This window comes from Nomia melanderi, chromosome 7, assembly GCF_051020985.1.
Source record: "Nomia melanderi isolate GNS246 chromosome 7, iyNomMela1, whole genome shotgun sequence".
Classification (NCBI taxonomy): Eukaryota; Metazoa; Arthropoda; class Insecta; order Hymenoptera; family Halictidae; genus Nomia; species Nomia melanderi.
Genome location: NC_135005.1, coordinates 3,310,943 through 3,335,709, shown reverse-complemented (window position 1 = coordinate 3,335,709; position 24,767 = coordinate 3,310,943). Strand labels below are relative to the sequence as shown.

The 24,767-nt window shown below is 33.0% G+C and overlaps 2 protein-coding genes and 1 long non-coding RNA gene across 5 annotated transcripts in view; 2 read left to right on the top strand and 1 right to left on the bottom strand.

Annotated features, from left to right (window-relative positions):
- Positions 1–7,892, top strand: part of LOC116424200 (uncharacterized) — a 208,468-nt gene extending 200,576 nt beyond the window's left edge. The window contains exons 6-7 of the mRNA XM_076369118.1: positions 4,772–5,007; positions 5,651–7,892. Coding sequence (XP_076225233.1) covers positions 4,772–5,007; positions 5,651–5,768 — 354 coding nt within the window. The 3' untranslated portion in view covers positions 5,769–7,892. The remainder of the gene's footprint in view (positions 1–4,771; positions 5,008–5,650) is intronic.
- Positions 7,893–10,750: 2,858 nt separating this feature from the next.
- LOC143174701 (uncharacterized) lies at positions 10,751–12,421 on the top strand. Its single transcript, XR_012998919.1, has 2 exons — positions 10,751–10,837; positions 11,707–12,421. It is a non-coding gene; the product is annotated as an uncharacterized LOC143174701 (long non-coding RNA).
- Positions 12,422–12,484: 63 nt separating this feature from the next.
- Positions 12,485–24,767, bottom strand: part of unc-13-4A (BAI1 associated protein 3) — a 143,942-nt gene continuing 131,659 nt past the window's right edge. Inside the window, exons 14-27 of one of the 3 annotated variants that reach the window (XM_031970273.2) lie at positions 24,322–24,429; positions 24,003–24,152; positions 23,329–23,380; positions 22,458–22,499; positions 18,646–18,791; positions 17,686–17,902; positions 17,533–17,607; positions 16,888–17,001; positions 15,780–15,995; positions 15,214–15,429; positions 14,756–14,950; positions 14,142–14,386; positions 13,520–13,728; positions 12,485–13,069 (exon numbers count right to left, since the gene is read on the bottom strand). In XM_031970273.2, the coding sequence (XP_031826133.1) occupies positions 12,975–13,069; positions 13,520–13,728; positions 14,142–14,386; positions 14,756–14,950; positions 15,214–15,429; positions 15,780–15,995; positions 16,888–17,001; positions 17,533–17,607; positions 17,686–17,902; positions 18,646–18,791; positions 22,458–22,499; positions 23,329–23,380; positions 24,003–24,152; positions 24,322–24,429 (2,080 nt within the window). In that variant the 3' untranslated portion in view covers positions 12,485–12,974. The remainder of the gene's footprint in view (positions 13,070–13,519; positions 13,729–14,141; positions 14,387–14,755; positions 14,951–15,213; positions 15,430–15,779; positions 15,996–16,887; positions 17,002–17,532; positions 17,608–17,685; positions 17,903–18,645; positions 18,792–22,457; positions 22,500–23,328; positions 23,381–24,002; positions 24,153–24,321; positions 24,430–24,767) is intronic. The other 2 variants (XM_031970274.2, XM_031970275.2) reach the window with 2 other exon arrangements.

The window sequence follows — 24,767 nt, the reverse complement described above, 5'->3', positions numbered from 1 at the left end:
TTACTTCGAACCTGTCATATTTCCAATTTAATTTATCTAATTTAATGACTGAATTCGAATTGGACGAAACTTTATGCGACGTGATGAAATATGATCGTCAAATATGGGTATTCTGTTAATTAATGTTCATTGTACTTTGGGAATGAATATTTACCTCACTCAAATGAAATTTCATATGACATTTTCATTTGCCATGCTATGGTAATGATTTTGTCATTAAATTATTGTTAAAATTAAAACTACCAGATAGTTCAAAATGATCTATTCCTGATGTCTTCTTTTTGCAATTGTTAAAAAGATAACAGGTGTTTCTTTGAGAAATTATTGAAGAAATTGATTTAGCAATACGAAAACTGAATTGTAAATCAACTAAAATCTCCGTAGATGATGCACTCTTGGAATTTCTATGAAGGAATTTCAAAAAGTCAATTTAACTGCTCAGTAGTTTTAATGTTAAGTGGATCAAATGAATCTAGGTGTCAGATTTATTTAAATGAGGAATATATATTTAACACGTCTAGCCTGAATTAATATCGTAACGCCATAACAAAAAGAACAAAAAACACACACACACACACACACACAGAACCAACATCATGCAGTACATTAAACCTTGCATTGATTAAAATATTCGTACATCGAATTCTAACACTAGGAAATGAATGTATAATTTAGGGGCTTCAACTGAAAATAATACTTTACGATGAAAAAGGGAAGTTAAGAAGTATCCAATTTTTATTTGTAAAGAAATGACTTGTAAAGCTATAGGGACCATGAATGTGTTCATCCAAGTAGATATTTATTTTGAAACGAATAATCGACGCAAGTTACTTCGGAGGACGGAATATTACTGTCGTTGGGGACAGGGCACGCGTAATATTAGAAATATTTCAATGGCACCGCATTGCGAAATATGCAAATATAGCGCGGTCCGCGTTTCTTTGCGCTTACCCTATCGCGTATAAAATATACGGGAATGCTCATTTTCCAACTGTAATGGAGCACTGTGTCCAATTTATATACCTTTATGCTTGTGCTTTTGAGCTCGAACTTTCGTGGTAGAATACACGCGCCTCTTTTCTCTCAGTAATACGTGAATACAGAAATGCTGATATCGCGCCATGTAATAAAAATAAATGATAGCGACAAGTCCAAGTTGGAATTGTTTTATTCCAAAGGCACGTAATTTGTTAACGACAAATCTGTCTATTAAATTGAAAAGGAACGATATTAAATTCTATGCGATTCGGTATCCTCTGTTTACAGTTGTGACGTTCGAAACTGTCAGCGCGCTTGTACAGAACAGCGAACATGTTTCTGACGATATGAATTCATTTTCTCCTCGTTCGTAGTTTATTTTGCAAAATGTGGAATAAAAAGAAATATTCCTTTTATTGAATAAAAAATACATTTTTTTAATGTTTAACGGATGTATATTATTCATTTAGAATATTTCAATATGTTCTTTTCCACGGAAACTATTTATTAAAATAATAGGTAATAATGAAATATAGGGAAGTTATGTTTGATTTTTTTGCAATTCTATGTGTACCATGTTATTGCTCGTAAAAAGTAAAAAATTATACGAGTAATATTAATGTAAAATATACGTTACTGTTAATTTTAACAAGAAATTTGTATAGTATTAAATTTAGGAATTACTGCTAGAATAATAAATAAAGTATTGATTTCCTCTACTTTCAAAACGATAATATCAACAGATAAATAAGTAACAAAGAATGTTTGTATCACTAAAAAACCTTGTAATGCATCATGAAAAACCTGTTTTAATTTTTATATAGTTTTAAACAAAGATCTTTAGAATTTTATTTCACAAATGAGTGAAGCTATTATTGAAAGTAATTTTAAAGTTTGTAAATCATAGTCCTATCAGAATTTATATGTGAAAGGACTGCTTGTCCATGCGAAAGGAACTTCGAATAAATTAATCGTGAACTTTAAAGTAAACTATTGGTCATTCAATAAAATTAATTATGCGTCTTTTCCTTTTATAGTAGCAAACGTACAGTATAATTACTAGGGAAAACTTGGATGCGCGATGGCGAATAATTCTTTTCACGTTCATCGATTGCCATGGGTAATTTGCTCAAGAGAACGAGTGTCCGCGTTGACCTTACTTCCTGCAAAGGACTAATATTTTCATCGCGTTTGGCTTTAGATAGCAATTTTCAAGTAAATTCAATTACCCCTGTAAAATATATACCGGAACTTCTACGATTAGCTAAACTTTTTATATTTTGGTGGAGCTATTACCATTGTTATAGTTTATTTTTGGGTCGACAATACAAAACTAGGAATTATAGCGACTATATCTTGAAACAAATACATAATAATGCTAATGAAATATCATAAAATACATAGTAGTTGAAGGGAAAAGACGCGTACATTTTAAGTTTAATTCCGGATTCTTATTATAATCGTAATAACTGATCATGATCAAGATTATAACCCTAATCGAAAATCAATATCAGAATATACTTCTTAACCTCTTGCCGTACTTTAACGAGTTTGACTCGTGATAAAAATTGAGGACCAAACATAAATATTACGAGTCTGACTCGAGGTGACAACACAAGTGAGATATCGGTCGTCATAATAATGGCTCGGATTTTGCCCGGTTAAATGGAATGACAAGGGGTTAAACGAAGCTGTAGAGATAGTTCTGTATCATATCCTACGATGGTTAATTTTAACAGAGCACTTTTCTAAAAATCAATCATAAAATTTTAGAATTCAAATAATTGTAGTTTTTATAACAACGTGTCTTATAAGTTAACAAATTATTGAGTATCGAGTCGGAAGAAAGGACCACAATTCTTTCACCACAATTTAAAGAATAATATATAATAATTTAAAGCAAAGAAGTTTCAAACCTTACACTAAAACATCTAATATACCCAGGAATTAGTACTTAATTAACCTATTGGAGTAAGAAATTACAATATCGTAATTTCCATGTACTTCACTAACAACGCACCTAAATTGCTACAACGAATTACAATACATTGTTTCTCGAAACTTCGTCCTGTGATAAATTTAATAAGGATTCTGCCTGCGAAATTTAAATTTAAGAAAAGATTCCGAGGGATTTAATGTTCCGATTGACGGTGCAGAATTACGTGCAGTAGTGGTACAGGTGTAGAAGGAGTAGGAAGAGACGGTAAAAGAATTTCGGGCGACATCGGTGCAATCGCAGCGACGCTCTATTTATTGCGCTTTATTTGCATTCCCACCGAACAACACGGGATTTTTCGTCTCCTCCATTTCCCTTTTTTTTCTCCTGTCCTCCTCCAAAGGGTGGTAAAACGTGTTTGAGGATTGGGTCCACTGACCACGGGAAAACATTCCTCGGAACCGACACGAAAATCACATTCAGCCAATTCCGTGACGCTGGACGCGAATTTATGACACGACAAATCTTTGGCAAGCTTGCAATGACCTCTTACCTCGCGCAAAAAATATTGACAGCACTGTATCACACCACCGATCGATGAAATTTTATGTATGCGGTTTGTCGTATTTAACGCAACGAACAAAGTGAGATCTATTTTATTATTCTATTGTTGAAATATATTGTGTCCTTAATCCTTAAAAAGTTAAAATTGTAATTCATGTAAACTTTAAGGTAATTTTAAATATTAAATGTAAAAGCTTCTTTCTTTCATATGAATTCATTGTTGGTTAACTATGTATTCATAAGTAGGTAGGAAGGTATTGGTGTTTCATATCGAAAAAGTACAAGTGATATTAACGAATTTTCGTTCATTATTATTTGCATTGTAATTTCAATTATTTTGTATGAACGATTCGAATCAATCAATGGACTTCTTTGCTCTGGATAATGAGTAATTATTATCTAGATGAAGTATTTTGATATCTAGAATTAATTTGGCTAACTACTTTCAATAAGTATTTATTTCAAACAAGAAAAATGGTGCGCGTGAATATTGCTTTTCCAAAACTGTTCATGTATTTGTATTGAGAAACAAAATAATTTTCAGATCTTCTGCAGCAAAAAGCTACAAATATACGCAGAATAAAATATTTTGCGTAGTAAAGATTTCAAGTTGTATCACAAAAACATGAACAATGTTAATTCTTTCAATTGAAAAACAATATTTCGCTATTACCAATGTCCTAGCTGTAAAACAAACGCCAAACCAAAAATGTAGAATTTCTCATTTAGCAAATAATTAACGATAAACAGCTTCGATAAGCCGCGTCGCGAAAGAAGATCACAAGGTGCTATTAATTTCGATCAAATCGTATAGTAATGTCATCAAGGCCCCTCACTTAAATCACTTCAGAAAAAGTTTGCATCAAACATCTTAATTAGGGGCGTGCTCTAACAAGACCAAAGACGACAACAATTTTTCATCAAGCCTCCTTTAAAGTTCAAGGAATGCACGCCTCTGGCAACGGGAACTTTAAAGCGCTCATCCCGCCGGATGATTAGAATAAATTAGAAAATTTCCCTGTCCTCATGTTTTATTAATAAACGTCCGTTGAATAACCACGGGCAAAGTGCAACACCCCGCATGTATATTTATAAACAAGGGTATATACATCCTCTTTCGTTCCGCGTAACGATAGCAATAAGAAGAACGATTGCATGGGGAAAAAAGGAGATGCCGAACGAGGCGGCGACGGTAGCCAGCATAGAAAGCTCTAGTGAATTTCAAATTCCCATTTAATGCTCCTTCAGCGAAATTTCATTCTTCCTTTCGTTTCATGCTCCCTGTATTCGCAGGCGAACTGGTACAGGGCGTCCCAATACTGCCGATATCACGGGATGCATCTGGCGAGCATCGCATCCCAGGAAGAGAACGACAGGCTCGAGAAACATATTAAGGACTTCGGTCTCGGACACGAACACTTTTGGACCTCTGGCACGGATCAGGCCGAGGAGGGTACTTTCTTTTGGATGGCCAATGGCAGGCCGATTACTTTCGAGAATTGGAACGTCGGGGAGCCGAACAATTTCAGGTAAAAATATTTCTCTAGGGCAAGAAAGATATTATGTGCCTAGAACTGTGTAAACGTCTGAGCTCACGTTACGAAACATAGCGCGAATTTCTTTGACTATCATATCTCGAGTAGTGCAATTTTGTTTTATATATTGTAAACAAGGAATTGTAAATGTAAACATCGTGTAACATGAAACGCGATTAATTTGTGAGAAGGTTACTTATAGAACTAAAGAATAAAGACTGTTATCTGTCAAATTTGATTGCGAACGAGTTCCAATTTAATATTACGAAAAACGCCATTGCGTTCAGTTACTCCTGAGAATATTTATTTTTTGAAGATTCATTTAGCATATCCTACTTGTCTATAAACAAAGCATTGCTACTGTTAAAGTGTTTTCCCTGAATAATAATTTCTATACAACTGAAAACAATCTCGCAAAGAAATGGGGAAGAATGTTCATTTCAAGTATTAACAAGCATCAATATCAATATTAATATGTATTCTTAATATATCAATATTAATAAGCATCAGTACCAAGATACCTGAATTTATAAAGGCACCAGACGTATTAAGAGACGCGACGATTGAAAGCAAAGAGCAGCTCGAAAGTACTCATTCCGGGTAAAGCAATCATTGCAATTTATTCTTCGCGTTTCAGATACGAGAACGGCGAAGAGGAGCACTGTCTCGAGTTATGGAATAGAGACGGCAAAGGGCTAAAGTGGAACGACAGCCCGTGCAGCTTCGAAACGTTCTTCGTCTGCGAGGTGCAGTGATCGGCCGATCGATAAGGCGGACGCAGAACGGATTCGAAAGTCATCGAGCCGCGCGATCCGATTCACGATACATACATCAACAGTTATCCACAAGTCATCCTTGGGTCTTGGCCGGCGGAAGGCGGAGAACGCTCGCGACGCGCCGCTTCGCATCGATTTCCCTTCGTTTCTCCCGGAGCCCGGAAGAGACCGGATGAAAAGTGACTTTGTGCGTGCGACACCGGTGCGCGCGCGTGCGCGTTCAAGTGTGCACGTGTGTATACGTGCTTTGTGTACATTTCACGGCCAACCGGATCACGGTTACGCCGAGAGCGAGTTTTCTTTCTCCACGATCGACGATGGATCACTGCTGCTGCTGCTTCTAAAAGGCTCGCGACAGGACAATGAGCACGCGCGCGGCGATCGATCAATTTAGAAACGTTTACCAGGCCAGAACCTGTGATTTGACTTGTCGAGTCGCGTGATCCTCCACGCGGACACCTTCCGCATTTCCACTTAGAGGAATGTACGCGGAGCTTGTACGAGCAATAGTTTTTTATCGTATGATCGAATTTCATGGTGTCTCGATGGACTAGCGATCGAGTTTTCAATTGAATGATCGAGGAGATAGCGAAAGTTTTTGATTCTATGGAATTCTTTTGTGTCAACTCGTGTTTTCCACTTTGTGCGTGTGTGTGCATTGGCTACGATATTAAATGTATCAACGAGTAAATCACTTCTCTTTGTTTTTCCTTATTTTTCTATATTTTCTTTTTTTTTTAATCAAAAGTATATTATTGTTGAATGGTATTTGTTATTATTATATATGTTTAATTGTATATGTTTGGAATGTAATTGTTCTATATGTTTAAACAAATGTGCGTTATTCAGTGATACACGTAATATACAGGCAGAGATGGAATTAAGTGTACACTTCAGAGATGTAATGTCCGTTATAGGAGTAACGAACAATTTGTAATGTTTTCAGATGTAATGATTGCAACTTTTTGCTTCTACAGACGGATATACGGAAACAACGGGTAGTTTGGAATTTATCTGATTCATTGAGAATTTTACTATGTCGAAACTAATGTTGTTAAATGATAAATAATGATTTCAATTAGTTTAAATACATTTGGTTAGTTTATTCAAATAAATGGAATCCGCATGTTAAATATATATATAATATAAACCAATGAATAAATGATACGAATATTTGTTTTATTACGTATTAGTTGGTAATACAGTAGAATCAGCAGTTATATAAAACTCTAAACTAATATTTTAAAGATGGTAAACAACGTTAATAATTAAATTCAGTCTTCAGTGTAATTACATCGTAAACAGCATTTTTACTGATTGCAGACAGAAAACATTCTACATGAAAGCAAGTGACAGAATAGAAGTGACACTGGAATGCTTAAATGTGGCAGTAGTAATCATGATTTTAAACAGTTTTTAAAGTGCTATCCGGGAAGCGAATATTTCAAGTAGCGCGGAGAATGTTTAGACCTTGTATAGATGTAGACAATGTGTTTCAATGTGAGAGTAACCAATTAAGTAATTTACATTAGCATAAGTACGCCAGTATAAAATACGATTCTGTTTGAGAATTCGCAGGACTTACATATTACTTCTCTCGGAGAAGTAGGTCAGAATAATTATCATGTGATCAATAACAGCTCTAGCAAAGAAATCATTGATAATTATTATATATTGATAATCACTGAACGAAACGGAGATCGCCGAATATTCTGAATACGAGAGTAAAACATAATTGTTTCGACTCCATCAAGATTTTCTACTACTGAGGATGTGATCAAATAATCCGCAAAATTCTCAATATTGTATTAACAATTTTTTATTACCATTATTGTTACCGAGAATTAGTCAGAAGCACAGAGGGGCGCGATAAGAAATCAAAAAATTGTTTCTTAACGACAAGTAATGATTAGAACTAATTTAACCGAATAACATAATTATTACCTTATTTCGTAATTACTCAGAATTAAAAGTGTTTGTGTAATGAATAAAAAAGATTGCGTTGTATGTCATGTATGAAATTAACTTGATCGGAATTTGTGTAAATGAGCAACCACAAATTTTTTTAATTTGTCGAAGTGAAACACTTTCGTGCCGAAAAGTACTGTACATGGCATCATTTAGTACTATGCAATAAAATTCATGTTGTATTATAATATTTTATGGGGTTCTTTATATTCCTTATTTTATAAAATTTCTCCTATGAATTTACAGAACGTGTTACAGTTTTTCAGAACCTTATTGCAATTGTCTCCACATCCTTAAAACTTCATGTAGTCATCTTTAAACGCATAAAAATGGACAAACATGCTTTTGCATGAATGCACAAAATTTTGTACCTGTTTGTTTAAAAGATTTAATATTACAAGCGCAAAAATATGAAATATATTTGAACATCCAGTAGCTTCTCCAATATCAAGATCCATATACTGTGAATGAATTCTGAACATCTAAATTGTAAATTCTCTTGGTACTTACGTATTATACGGACTAAGAAAATACCTCTGTTTTCTAACTGAAGGTAGCGCTGGTCTGTTATTTGGGTTAGGTCTAGGTTAGTATTTATTTAATATAATAACACATTATTAATAATTTATTGTTATTACTATTATTATTATAGGATTGGCACGATATAGTGACACTTTGGAAGAGTCTTGAATGGAAGTATAAAGCGAACAAGAGTGCTAAGCGTGAATCTTGAGCGAGCATCAACGGGTGCATACAAATTTTGTGATCTTAGATTACCATTGTTATTAATATTATTATTAATATTGTATTACTTGAAAACAAAGATAGTTCGTGTAATACGTAAGTGCCACCCTCTTTTGCGACTGCGTATAAAGTGCAAAACAGCAAAAGGTAAAAAAGGAACTTATATAAGAAGGAAGAAGGAAAAGCATTCCAAATACGGTGGTTGCTGTTTCATGTTCAGTGGCCGACATCAACGAAACGCCAGAACGCGCTGAGCCATCAGTGCGTCGAAGCGCAGTTATTGAAAAAGGTAGGGAGAAAAACAATAATAAAATGAAAGATCAATCAGAAAAAGTGGGCAACTATAATGAAAGTTGCTCCGCCGGAACATTGTATTCCCGTAACGAATCTTTCCGGTCGACGTGACCCATGCTTCGTCGTTTCAACGTTCTTCCAACTCTCGCCCCTGCCGTTCCATCCCTCGATTCCGCGACCCCTGTAGTACAGGATTGACAGAACCAATTAGTGGTTCCGTCGATTTTTCACCGTTTCTGGGGAGCAACAATACCTCGGAGAGAGGTATCGAGTCGGTAAAAGGGAAAAAAGCAAAAATGAACGGGTTTGAAGTGACTGTAAAATCGAAATTGGGCTAGGAGATAGTAAAGGATAGGGTAATGAAAGTGGAATCGATGGTGTACATGGGCAGAGTCATTTATTTTTCCTGGATCGTTTGAACTCGGGCAATCCGAGCTGCAACTAAGAAAAAAAGGAAGAATGTTACTTAAAAAACTTCGTATACCCAAGACAGCTGCTATGTAATGTATTGAAACGAAAGGACAATTGCAACGACTCGAAATGGTTTCTGTTTATTGTGCAATATGCTAAAATAATATAAATACGGAAGAAATAATTTCAATTAAAAATATCACTTAACATTTACATATGTTTATCACGTCTACATTATGTATTAAAAATGTAAGTTGTAGGTTTTCGTCGTTTTCAACTCATATTTACTTTGAAATGATATAATTAACTTTTCTGCGAATAATAGTGATAACATTTCATGAAAATAGTGCAATAGTAATTATTAATACCTTAATTTTTACAATTTTATAAATAACACATAAACCTCAAGAGGAAATATACGGAATTTAAAATTAATTATTTATACCATAACATGGAAATGAAAGAAGTCAGTGTAACAAAAATAATTATGAGTTAATTCAAATATACAAACTTAGCAGCATCATATTGGACAATCAGTAAGGAATTCAATATTTGCTGCAAAGCAGTACGGTACTGCCATCCTACAACACAATTGCATACTACTTACACAGACTCGCAGATTTTACAGGTTACTTAACCACCGACAAGGAATAAGCTAAACTGCATATCGTAAGGATTTACTGCTTAATTAACACGATAAAATACCGATCATCATAAAAAGCGTACATTTTGCCAAAAAGTCTCTTATCAATGGGTTTGATATGTTTTCTACGATCCAAAGATTGAAGTTGATGAAATGAACAAACGTAAAAAACTCATTTGCAAGGTTAACATTACATTTACGTATAATATGTATCAGATCTCATGGTAAAAACGAATTACTCGCATAGCAAAAGCTGTCCTTTGGCTAGTGGTGCCAACTATGGCAAAATACTCAAACATATAGCACGAATCGATTTTCTGTGTCTCCGTCATAGCGATTTGAGTGTTTACCGTAGATAGAGCTACAGCTTTTCGAATGTAGATAATGCAAATCACATTATATAATCATTAATAACGGTGAAATTGTAAGATGAAATTAAATTTAAGGCATATCAAGTTTTTATTAAAATCAAAGTTAAATATTTATGCATTACTTAATTTTATTTCAAAATTTAGATTATTTTTAAACGGCAAAATTGAACATTAAACCAGCTACTTCATGGAAAAATACATCACTTTATTAAATCTATACAAGGCAGTAATAACATTATCGAACTAAGTACTCACTTACTACTCACTAACTATATAATTAATAAAAATAATTGGGCGTATAAATATATAAATTATTATATTGTATGATGATTTACAAGATAAATTCATCTACCAAATGATTTAGGTTCATGAATCAATGGAAATTATTTTTTTAAATATTATCTTTGATAAATACTATTTCCATCGTTCAAATATTCCCGCCGCATGCATTTCTTGTTGACAAGTTATGTAAAACGCTCATAGCTAAAATGAACTATGTAATTAATTCGATTCCTACTAACAAGCCTAAAATTTTGTATTATCCGTAGCATTGAACGCGTCACCGAAATGGTGGGTCTTGAGACCCTAAACAGAAATTTCCATAAGCTGTAACGGCTGTAAGTACAGATCTTAAATCTGTAGATTGGAATAGCATCGTGTCTATTTAAACGCGTTTGTACACATGAAACAAGCTTTTACAATATTAAGATGGAATATTCTTTGAGTATATTTGATCTTATGTTCAGTCATAAAAGGAATGAAATAAATTTTAACTTCCCAGTTACTAACTCTGAACTAAACAAAAATTTAATTTCATTAATTATTTAAATAACGTTTCATAAGACTAAGTGTTAGCCATTGTTTCTGGTTGACTATATTTTATAAATTTTAAGTCAATAGTAATTGAAGAAAATGCGAGAAAATAAAAATAACTACAAACACTTGCAGAAATGTTTTCGTACTAGACAAAACTAAAATGGAGGATGGGAAAAGAATCGTAGACGTACATTTACATTAATTTATTTGTCTTACGATACAAGACAGATCGTACATACGTTTTGGTGATTGTAAAAGGTTGAAAAAAGCAAATAGAGTTCGATTGGATTCGATGCACGAGATTATATCGAGGTTCGGACAGACGACTTTTCGAGAGATCACCGTTTCTTTCTGCAATTTCATTTTCTATGTTTTGCAAGTAATTCTCCTGTTATTTTATTTTCTTTCTCCAGGGCGTCTGAGATACAAACTAATATGATTGATGTTGATCTTCGCATTTCCCTTTTTGTATTTCATACCTATTTGTAGACATGAATGAGACGCGCGCCGTGCAATAGAATAATTGACGAGTGTGCATTTTTATATTTATTCCCGGTTTATTTTCGCCGCTTTGGTGCTACAAGTATTTTCTCTAGATGTATTGGTCGCCAATTTCGATTTTTATTTATCTTCTGTGTCACACATTCTAACGACAGTCTTCATTTCACAGTTCCCTTGACGAAGCAAACAAGACAGTTGATTCCCTCGAACATCCCTGGTCTGGCGGCCGTCGAATTTAGTTCCTGAATTGATTTTTACCGTTTCACCGATGAAACTTCCGAGCGAAGAAGCCGTGTCATCGTCGTGCTGATAGATCGGAAAAGCTCTAGAAAGACTTCAGATTGTACGAGCAAATCAAACACGAATCCCTGCATTTAGAGACACAAGGGGACACTTTTTCACTTGGTATTCGATTAGTTACAACACGTTTTTTTTCAGTTTTTTTTTCATCGTATCTTATCCTTACGTACACATGCAACGAGCACAAATCTTCGATATACCGCCTCTTCAATATACTCCTTTTTTTGTCGATTTTCTTACTTCTGCGTTTCGTAAACATCAATCGAAATCCGTCGTGCAGATCGCGACAGGGCTCGTTTGTGAAAGAACAGTTGATCGAAGAAGTGGGAGACGACGGTGAAAAGATAGAAATAGACTGGTAGCCAATGGTTAAATAAGAAAAATATCGTATATTGACTCTGCTGAGTTGTATCTTATGTGTACCCGTCGAAGCGATGCGAATCGGCGATGATTTCGTTTCATTTCGGTATGCAATCGATGGACGTGTCGAGCTTCGATGATCCACAAATGTCTGTTTCTGTGTAAGTACATTTACTTTCATTCTCGTTTTCCGAATAACCGTGAGAATTTCTCATGGGCAAAGTGTTTCCTTTTGTTCTGACGTCACGACCGTTTAGCATTGCTTCAAGTTTCGACGGTCTCGACGATTTTATTTTTTGTTTTTTTTTTGTCCCCGTTTAAACATTTATCTCGTAGATACATCACACCGATTGACTTGAAATATCTCTTCTTTGTTCCATTCTTCATACTTTACTCGATTTCCTCTTTGACACAAAAATAGCTTTTTGGATATACGTTTATTCATTTCTATCTTCTTTTCGTTCACTCGTTTGATTTCGATAGCTTCCCTGAATCTGTTTTTAACATGTATTCTGTTTTTTAAAATTTTTCTTTAGTTACCAACACCTATTATATTCAACACGATTTACACAGACGAGAAAGAAAGATCTCTCGCGAGGAAAGATCCGGCGAGTGTCGGGAGAAATGTGGGCGGTGGAACGCCGACGAGCCTTCCTTTTGGGGTTGGTTCTCATTTTTTGTCCATTTTTCCCTCGTTTCTCCCCATCGAAGAGTAGGATTCAATCACCCGCGATGACGCTTCGTAGACATTCTTACGTCTGCACTGTGCTCGGCGCTTTACGTTTGGGCGAATCGTTCCTTTTGCTTCTTAACGAAGTCGATAGCCACTTTGTCGCCGGCCCTCGTCTCCAGAATTTGAAGAATCGGGTGATCTAAAACAAAAATGAAATCGGATTGATTATTACCTAACACGAAATTGCAAGAAAATTTTCAATGATATTAACTTTTCCGTTGATATTAAAAATGAAAACTTTTTTTCTGTTAAAAAATGTCTTAACACTTAACCGACCGATGGTTAAGGAAGACAATTTTCGTTGACGCCTGACGATATTTTGTAAGTTTGCAGAAAAAGGAGATAAACTATGAATTCTGCTAGCATATGATCTTTCCCAGGAAAAATATATAAATTTATAAGGAAATTAATAATTGTTATGGTTAATGCCTTAGAAATTATTTTTATCTACAACAAAGTCTGAATAGATATTTTTCCTTTTGAACTTTAAGCAGAAGAGAACTGCATTAATTCTTGTAATTGACGATTTAACGGGACTTTTGAAATGAAGATGTATTACATTTTGTTAAAATGAATTTTCTGAACTTACTTCGATTCTTTTGGTGCATAAGGGGTAATTCGGTCGGCTTGAGGCCGTGGAAATTGTCAATGCTGGCGTTTGTGTCCGCTACGCCTGGTATCGTGCTGAGCCCCAAGAATGCTTCGCCCGCAAAGTCATTCGATTTGATGACGTCGTGGTCCATTACGGTAAAGAGTACCATGGCGTCTGGACTTTGACACTGTCCCACTTTTACAGAGCTGCAATAAATATTGTGTTCTTTTATTCTGTGCGACGTTATATTATATTGTATTTATTGTATTGCGTTATAAGAGACAAAACACTAAGGAGGACCATTTGCGACATATTTTCCATAAATTATATAAAAGTATTACTTTTATCCTCAGAAAAATTTATTTCGTTTCTATTGTGAACTATTATTTTGTATAATGTTATATCATATCATATTCTTTACATTCTACTGGATTAATTGTACTATGCTAGAAGAAAAGAGAAACTGCAGAGAGCAGCATGGGCTATATTTTTCACAAGGTGTATACAAATATTAATTCTTTTACCATCAGAAGAATTTCTCGCGTTTCTATCGTAGTGTTTCCATTCAGTATAATTACTTAAAATAATATTAAGGATGTGCATCTGAAGATAAACTCACAATTCGAAGCTTTCTCCAAATATCGGATTTAATGTCTTCTTCCTTACGTTGGTCTGCTGTTCGGCGCAGTGTTCAAACACTCTTCGTGGTAAAAGCTCGATTATTACAAACGGATCGCTGAAACCGTTCGGATCTAAGGGTATAACATCTCTGGCATTTTTAACTTCCACCCAGAGTGAATCGTGATTCAAATATGCCATCACTGTTAGTACACCGTACTCTGTGGATACGGTGTTCAATTGGTCCTGAAAGAAGCACATTCAATTAGAATATTATTTCCTACTTTAGAACTACACTACAAGATTAAAAAGAACATGAATATGTTTATAAATCAACAGTACTGTGAAAAGATGAAATCTATTTTAGTTAAAACCTTAATTTGACATTAAAAACGAAGTTCAGGTCTAAACCTTAGTCTGATATTAAAAAAGAAGTTCATATAATAATGAGCAATTATTGGAAGTTTTTAATCAACAATATAAATCAAGAAACTTCACTTAAATTGCATCTATGTTTAAAAGGAATACCAATTGTAATTATTTCTGAAAATAATTGTAATTAATAGGATTAACAGAAATAATTCCCAATATGAAAATTGATTTGAGAATAAGAACCTGAAGTCGTTGTCGATAAAACCGATCAATCAAGAATGATGTGTCCATCTTGTGATACTGTAAGCGTTCCTCGGCGTTCATGAAACTCTGAGAATGAAGCGTATCGTACGGAAGACCCTTTTCATCCGCATGGAAGAATTTCAACAGCAAATCCAAGGCTTCGTGGAGTCTTTCATAGAACATTGCAGGTTTATCCTAAACAAAAATAATTATTATCAAATATTTATTATAATATGTATCAAAAATATTTATTATCAAAAATTTAGTATAGTATTTCTTACAAATATTTATTATCAAATATTTATTATAATATTCATTGAAAATATGTATTATCAAATATTTATTTTAGTTTTCATTAAAAATATTTATGATGAAACATTTATTACAATATGCATTAAAAAAGTTTATTATACATTATTAAACATGAAGCCAATATAAATTAATAAATGTTCACTTACTCCAGCGTTACCATCCATTTGATTGCTCAATTCTCCCAAAACAACTTCCCAGATGTCTTGGAGAACTCGAAGGAAGTTCACTGAAAGTAAAGCCGAATTAAGTATCACCAAATGGCTATCCAAATATTCTAATAACTTCGCGATGGCTTCCGAAGTAGGCAAACTGTCTGGAGACCAAGCCAAATGAAATATCGCGTTTTTCAATGGTGGTCTCATCTGTAATGCAAATAGAAACCGTATTAGTCATTTCTCGAAAAGAACTTTCTAAATTTATATTCCTTTTATTATTGATTAATGGTAACTTTTGATTCACATAAAATTAACAAATTGTTTACATTTCATAAGAGAAACAAAAATCAATTAATTTTAAATCCAATGGACAGTGGATTAATAATAAATTCATTTGAAGAAATATGTGAATCAGATAAAGTTAAAATGCTTTTTTAAATAAATTATAGGTAAATAATATAATAGAAACTACTTATACGATTTTAATTATTTATTTTAACAAATCGTTAATATCTACGAAAAAACTGGATATTTTCACATTTTTGAGTATAACTAACCTTCATGCCAATCCTTGAAATGATTTGATTGATGAAGAGTAACATTTGTCCTGGAGTTTGATCCAGGGGAGACATCAGAGCAGTTCGCCACTGCATCCGAGCAGAGTCACCCGCTTGATTCTCCAATGCTGTTAGAACCTTCTCAACGTAAAGTTCCTCGCCTAAATCCAATAGCCATCTTCGGACATACTCGAGGCCATTGATGGCCACACACATCTGTTGAATGAAATTGCAACATTGTAGAAAGATGCTAGGTAATTGATAGCTATAAAGCGCTTTATGAAAACATCTTTTTATTTTTTTTACTTTTATGTCGATCTTATTCTATTCAATTTTATTTAATCGCTAATGAAATATATTTGTTAAAAATAAATTACATTTCAGAAAATACGTTACAATTAAAAAGAAATCATATTTAAAGTTTAATATCGCTGTAGTAAGTATAAAGGTCAATCGAAAATAATCATTCAGACTTGTTAATATCATAGAAGCACATTCTCTGCTTCTATAAAATTATTTACTTTATCTTAAAAATTAACTGAATTCTTGTGGTAATGAATGATTCTAGAATTGAAGTGTCAAAACCACAAAACGATAAATGTTACGATTAATCTTGAGTCACGCAATTAGTAACAAATGTTTTCACACTCGCTAGATAAACACTCAATACATTAAACACCAATAACTTCTCATGGCGTCCATGAGTCTTTACTAAATGGCAGTGGTCAACGAATATCTTGCTTCTTCGTCGAAATAATAACATTTGGTGTATCATTATTATGGCTACAATTTAGCACTGTGTCGGTTGCTTCTAAAAAAGCACACCTGAAGGAAAAAAGTAATTTTGAACAGTTTCACATGTATCGCTATATTTGAATTGCCTTGCCTGCCGTAATCCGCGTTTATAAGATGCTCTATGCTGCGAATCATTCATTTGCATCATTCCCATAGTCAGTCGCATCTACGATCTTATTTTGTCAAGCGCAGTGCAATGTTCAAGCGAACTTAAAAAAAAGTATCATCCATTTCCGTGATAAAATTTTCCGCGTACACCTACAGCTAGTTTGCGAAGCAGTGTTGTATCATACATATGCAAAGCGGTCCCAACCTCAGCGATTACCTCGTCAGTGGTCTTATACGGGTTCTGATCTTTGTAATAACCACTGTCAGCTAGCTTCTGATGAGTGATCTCCGCGTAGTACGCCGCTGAACTGCATATGGCCTGTAGAAATTTAAATTAAAAACGTAGATATTCAAAATTTGAATTAAAAACATGCACATTCAAAATTTAAATTTGTAGCGTAGATATTCAATATTTGACTTAAAAACATAGATAATCAAAATTTGAGTGACAAATATACGTAATCGAAATTTGAATTAAAAACATAGATACTTAAAATTTAAATTAAAGGCATAGATAATCAATATTTGATTTAAAAACATAGATAATCAAAATTTATCAAGGTGTATCTTTTAAACAACGTTCCAGTATATCTTAATAATTAAATAATTTTAAATAAAAATTTGTCAGATTGTATTTTTCGAACAGTCTTCATGGTGTTCGTATTTCTACAATTCTCTTTGTGTGAATATTATTCTGTTGAATATAGTTTTGCTTAATTTTATAATGTTAGTCATTTGTTTTAACATACAAAAATTTAGATATATTCACTTGGTTTTGATATACTTACAAGATAACATTTTTTATCCTGCCTTTAATATTTTAATGAATATAACAAAACAAACTACTCACGTCAACAACTTTTAGTACCAAATTGTAAGATCCCGGAAGATCTGGCCACGCCAACTTTTTCCAGAATTCTTTGATCTGAAAGTATTAATTATAGTATAAAATTTCAATGAATTATCACGATTATCGTTAATAAATGCATTTTTCACTTTATACCTGATAGAAACACGCTGTAACATCTATCGCCGACGTGCAGTGTTTCACTATGTATTCGCCAGTGCACATTCGATCAAGTTCAGCCGACTTCCGTACACGTTGGATCGCTTTTAATTTAGCTAGGTCTAACCATTTGTCAACAGCTGGTCTGAACAATTCGTAATACTTGCAAATGGCCAAACTTTTGTGGTCAGATTGCGGCAGATTTTCCTTCATTCTAGAAGTAAGGGTTCTGTTTTAATCGTCCATAACATTATCTTCTAATTAAAATGCAAAAATATGAGAAGCTTAAATAATTGTGTAGCAGGAGAGAAATTAAAATGAATTTATCAACAAATATAAGTTTATCAAAACTGTACTGGTACCAATATTGAATACACACGAATCAGTATGAAATTATATTTCACTTAGTAACCAATAATTATACTAATTCGTGATTCAAAATAAATTAAATAACTAATGTTGGATCAATTTTATTTCGGTATGTACTCGCTCTTTCAATACGCTGTTTCGATACGCAATGCTTTATGTCGCCTCCCTCGCTCCATTTATATATTCGCGTACTATCATCTCACTTGCACAACTTTCAGAACATTCTTTCGTCACCATCCATTAACTTCATGTATATTTGAAATATTGTGATTCATTAAGTTAAGTATCGTTAATATGTTAAAATCAATGATTTAGACAATCAATATATTGCAAACGTACAATGAACATTCACACGCACACGCACAGCTGCTGTTCATCTATTGCACACATGTTCATTCGTACATCCATTCCTATATTCGGTTCTCACTTGCTCTACCACACGTATTCTCACTCACTCTACACTAGTATAATACAGTAACAAGTAAATTTCTCAGATCCAGATGCTACGATATTTTATACACCAATAAAAATGAAATGAAAGAAACAGAAGCAACAAATTCATAATATAATAATGGAATTAATAATTACATTACGAAATCTTGCAAAGCCAGGTACAGTTCAAACATCGGAGTTCCTATTTCCGCACCCGGTGGTAATACATACTCTTCGTCCGCGTTCTGACCGTGAAGTTGAAGACAGGCGGTTGTGACTCTTGCCCCGAGCTCATTTTGCATCTACCAATCACAGTTATTTTTTGAATCGATCAGATATTATTTAATTTCTTGGTACCTCTACAAACGCTTTACAAATTACTTGCATGAAGATTCGATTTTACGGAAGATTTAATACTGCAGAAATTTTGAGTGTCAGGATTTTTGTGATTGCGGTAGATACTGAAAAATTCTCGAATTGAACAGGCAGTGAGTAAAATGGATCTCTTAGGAGAATATAACATTCTAAGAGCAGATTATAACAAACAGTGGGATGAAAGTTGGTACTTGAAGTTTTAGAACTTTAGTCAACATCCAGTGTGTTTCTCGTCACGGTATTTATTCTTAACCCTTACAATTAGAGCACCAACATCGCTGTGAGTGACGCTGAAAATTTGTCTAAAATTTTTTTAATTTCTGCAAATAACACGGCCATCAAAAGATGAAAATCTTTACTATACCTTGCAAACGTTATGAAATATGAAATGTTTGAAGGACTATTTCGTTTTTATTAAAATGTACAAAATGTCGAAAACGTGTAACAAAAATTCAAATGTTCACAAAAATTGATTTCGTTTCGTTGAAAAAATAACAAGATGAAACATTCAGTATTTCAATGAATATACAACCAGTTGTATAACATGTTATTAATAATCTACTGGAACACGGTATTCTTTATTATCCTTTATAATTATTAATTATCTTTTCTTTCTAAATTTCCTTATATCTTAAGACATCCACGCGATAATACCTTCTTTTAAAGTGTCATCGCATATTATAACAAGAAAAATGCGCCAATTTTACAAAATGAATAATAGATCTACATACGTGATTGAACAAAATGTATTATATGGCAAATGTACAGTGAAGTGCATCAAACCATTTATCTGGATAATATTCATTTCCATCTATTAATTTTAGCGTCAAAATGATTTTTCGCAATATTTACTTATTCTTCCTTCAAAAGATAACGTCAGCTAAACTACTTCGAATTCTATTGTAACTATGTAACAGTATATACTTAAAGGTTAATATTTTTTAAATATAACAAGAAATTTTGAATAAAAATTTTGTATGAAAAATGGACTCTTAGACAACACCCTCTTGACACATTTAACCCGGCTTTGCTGTTTAACAGTAAATCTGCAATAACTCGGCATAGTTAGCGAACGTTACTGAAACGAGGAACACACTGAATGTTTAGCAACTTTTCAAACTCCACTTGCACCATCGCAACTCGTTTACAGAGCGATATTCGACTAGAGGCTCCTGCTTTTCCACGCCGCGATGCGACGCGTCTACGGCAACATAAGGATTTCCTGCTACCCCGGTGGGAAAAATTACGGAAGAGATGTGGATAAAATTGCAAAATTTCTGTTGAACGCGCTGCGAACTTCGTGATTGCGCCGAAGTTTGAAATTGGCACGAAAACTTGGGCAAAAGCAGTAAACACTGCCTAGGGGAAAAATGATTCACGTCTTGAGAGGAACATTTAATAGGCAATGGCGAATGGTTGGCTACTGGAAGGTTACTCAAAAACTTTTTGTCAAATTTGCATATTACGTTTTACACTTAAAACTTTCAAAACATTTTTTCTATTTTCATAACTATTATTTGTAGCCTTGGAGTAAATAATATAAAGGACTTTGTTTTTAATATTAGAATTATCTGAGTAGTTAAAATAAATTTCGATGTTCTTATTTTCTACATCATTAAATTCATTGTTTAAGTTAATCATTCATTTATGAAGATTTGAAGACATTACTAGTTGTTTGTATAATTTGTATAGCAAAAGACAGTTGAGTAATTATATCTTTCCCTTTATTAGTTATGTACTTTATTTATGTAATTAAACTTTGCGAGAAATTGTCTATATGTTTAAAGGTATGAGATAAATTCATAAATGGAATACGTATTCATTTATATAATAATTAAAATATTTCTTTATACTGTCTTTAGAGTATTCGGGGAGGAGGTAAATTTCTTCAAGATAAATTGGACAATAATGGGCGTGAATTCATTCTGTAATTCAATCTAATTTAGTGGGTCAGTATGTTTAGTAAAAGGTAAACAACGAAAAGCAACGGATAAAGAGGGCAGAACGATTAAAAAACTTAAATAGGTTCATTATTTTTAAATATAAATTAAATAAAATATATTAGTTAACATAAACATTGGAGAAGCTTAATATTTTCTAAATAAAAATTCAACCAAAAATTCGATTTATATACAGAACATTATTGAGAATTAAAAATTTATATGAACTAATAAAAAAATCCAATAGAAAATCTTATTCATATGAAGAAGTCAGCTAAAATTACCTACGAGATGACTTCAAGAACAAATTTAATTATTTCTCTACAATTTTCTATAAATTATTCAGAGGACGAGGGAAACCAGAAACTATTAATGCGTCACATGCCGAACAGCCCAGCGTGTACATGTTCAGGTTCAACGAGTTTTCGGCGAGTTTTCGTAATTTTGCCAAATTACGTGGAAGTTCCATAAGGAACGTGTGATGTGTCGTCGATATACATCGGAGTCTACGTGATATGTGCACAGCTAAAAACAAGGGGCTGACAATGAAAAGCAGATCCATGCATTGCTATAGCTCATAACGTTCTCAGTGTACCGTAAAAGGATTCAACGAAAAATTCTATCCTATTCGAACAGCATGTTCATGTCAACAAGCAAATATGAATAAAATTGGAAAATAGCTTCTCATGGAAGGTCGATGACCAATTCCGTGTGAGTAGGAAAATTTGACTTTTCATTTCATGTAAATATAAATAAAATCTGCATGGGTAATCAGAATTGCATTTTCTTTGGTGCAATGTCACGTTTTTCAGTGTCATTCAATTATGTGACGTCTTTGCAATTTTGCAACAATTTAAAAGGAAATTAAATTTTGCAAGAGATATGTGTATTCATTCCAAAATAAGTTTCAACTGAAGGAGGATCTATACATTTAAATTCCTGATAATAATGCATTTGAAAAAAATACATTTTTTAATGCATTTCAACTATTTTCTAATTTATTATAGATTCACTTGTATTAAATGTTTATACGTATATCGAAACGTTGTTACGTCCTTCAGCTATGTACAATTTCAAAAACGGAAGATAATAACATGCAAATGCTTTATTACATTACTGTTTATTTTGTGATCGTCTATGAAAGCTCAAAGAAAATTTCCAAAACTAGATCGAAAGCTTCTAGAAATCAAGCGTCGAGATATACGCTCTCGTGTAACGTCAGCAATTGTGTACTGTTAAAATCGGAGTTCATCTACTTTCCAAAGTTAAACCTCTAAATGGGTACAATTCCAGAAACTCCAGACTCTCAGTAATTCCGAACTCGAGGGGGACCGATATTTACAAGAAATCGCTGATCTAAAACATTTTCAAAAGACTACTATCTAATCAATGACGCTCCATTTTATTTGCGTTTATTATATTTTGCATTTTTATTATATTTTACCAGATATTTCAAACGATCGTTGATATCATATTCTTCTGATTCTCTATTCTTTCACCTGTTTAATGTAACGAGGAGAAATGTACGCAAATAAATGCGAGGCGTCGCGATGTGACAGTTCAAGTGATCACATACAAAAGGAGATTGAAGAAGAAAGAAGACAGAGAGAAAAAAATGGGGCTTAACATTTCGTTGTGGCGATGAAAAAGTACCTCGGAAGTGTTCTCCATGTGTTTCGCCACGTGTTCCGCCAGCTATGGACAAACATCTTGTGTACAGTAAGATCGCGATGACCTGACTGACATATCAAACTTCGGATTTCTGTTTAATTTAGCCCTCAGGTCACTGCGATTTGTTTATTTACAGGGTGTCCCTAGACAGTTTTTTTTCTTAATGTAATATAACGAATAAAGTAATTTTAATTTTATAAAATTTAAGTATAATGTAATAATATAATATAATATTATTAATTACAAAGTTATTAAGTATAATTAATGTAATGTTAAGTATAAATATCACATTTTCAGTTTAATAAAATTTAAAAAGGTGATATAAACAGCGATTAATCGTAATTACTGGTAATTAAATGTATTAATAATTGGTCTATGCAATGTGGCTGAACACGGAACACCCTATATATAAAGAGTAATATGTTTTTGCAGTTATTTCGATGCAAGAACGTCGACCGGATTCGCAAATGGTGTGAAAAGTTACTTGTAAAAGTAGGAATAATTATTAAATACGCTAAATAATAATTATTGCATTACGTTCACAATAGCCTGTTTAGATTTGAAATATGTATAAAGGGAACAGTTAATCGTTGGATCTTCGAAATGATTGTTTTTGATTAGTTATTAAGAAATTTCTCTTTTATTTGAAAAAAAACACGATCGACGTCTTGAATGAAGCATATAAGCCAAACATAGCACATCCAGCTTTACGAAACAGAGAATAAAATATAGTCATGTGTTATATGATTGTGTGCTTTGATTTTGCATTATCGCGCGGACTATAAAGTGAGTATCTTGTATCTCTCGTTTACTCTGTCAATTGTCAGACCGCTTAACGCGTTCAATTGCTTACCAGCTTGTCCAGTTTTTTATACACCGCCGCGAAATATGGCACGCCGTTCGTGCTGAAACATAATATATCTTATGTTGGTAAATCATGAACAACACGATTAGTTTTGCAAATGCACGTAATCCGTACGAAAGCTTGCATAACATTATGAAATATTGTTTGTTGGGTATTCTTTGCACAGTTTTTTAAAAAGGAAAAACATAATATCTATAATTATTCTTTATAATCATGTTTGTCCTGTTTAAAGTAATATTCATAATCTATCATTTATTTATTGGAACTTAAGAAGATAGTAATAAATTCTGTATAAAGTTAACTACATAATTTGTCAATGTCATTGGTGTTTTGTTTGATAATAATGTTTATTATAGTGTTTACTTAATTATAATATATTAATAGATTAATATCAGTTTTGTATAAATTAGTTTAATCTAATTGAATTGTTCCATACCCTTTTTTTCTACTAGTATACATATTTTAAAATGAAAAATTGTGCAATTTAGAAAAAGAGAAAATTACGACAATGATATTAAATTTATAATTTGAGGAAAGTAGATTTAGTTTGACAGTATGATTAATGAAACTGTATCTATTTAATAAGTTACAAAAATTATATTATCGCTATAGAATGCAGGACTAAAGTAAAAAGTTTAATTGGCAGACTCCAAAGCACTCACCTTTCAAAGAGACTGTTATAATAAGTCAGTCCTTGCTCCAGGTCTACCAGTAAAGCGGTTACCAAGTTTGTAAAGTCCTGTAAGACTTTATCTGCATCCTGATCTGGCTCCTTATCATAACACATTATTTGCAGCCTCATATCTTCATACCTAGCAAGCCATTAATTATTATTAACTAACACGTGTTATTTTTGAAATAGAAATAACACTGATTCTTTTTGTAAATTTTACGAAGTAATAAGATCGTCGCTATTTAATGAATATTAATAAATTTATTAAGTATGAATACGATATTAATTTATTTGAATTTATCACCAACCAATCGTGAGTTCCATTTCTTAAGGCAGTAATAATTTCTCCACGAATTTCTTTGTTGAAAGGACAACACGACCGGAAGGCTTTCATGTTCGATAACAATCCTAAACACCTGTAAGAAACAAACACGAACATATATACATAGGATAAATTTACATCGTTTAATCCGCTATTAATTTTGGAGATACAATGTATTATATGCCATTTACCGTATCAATCTTTATTCAAAATTTAAATATGTTTAAAAAATATTATACGTATATACAACTATAAAATAAAAGTAGAAAATAGAAATTTGCTCATGATTCTGTATTAACTGATAACTGATAATTCACATTTTGATTTCGATATAGGATAATCCATCAAAGTTTATTCTTCGTTGAAATGAAATCAAAATTAAATACCCAGTGCAAGAATATATGTTTATTTAAACAGCATTTTAGAAAGAGA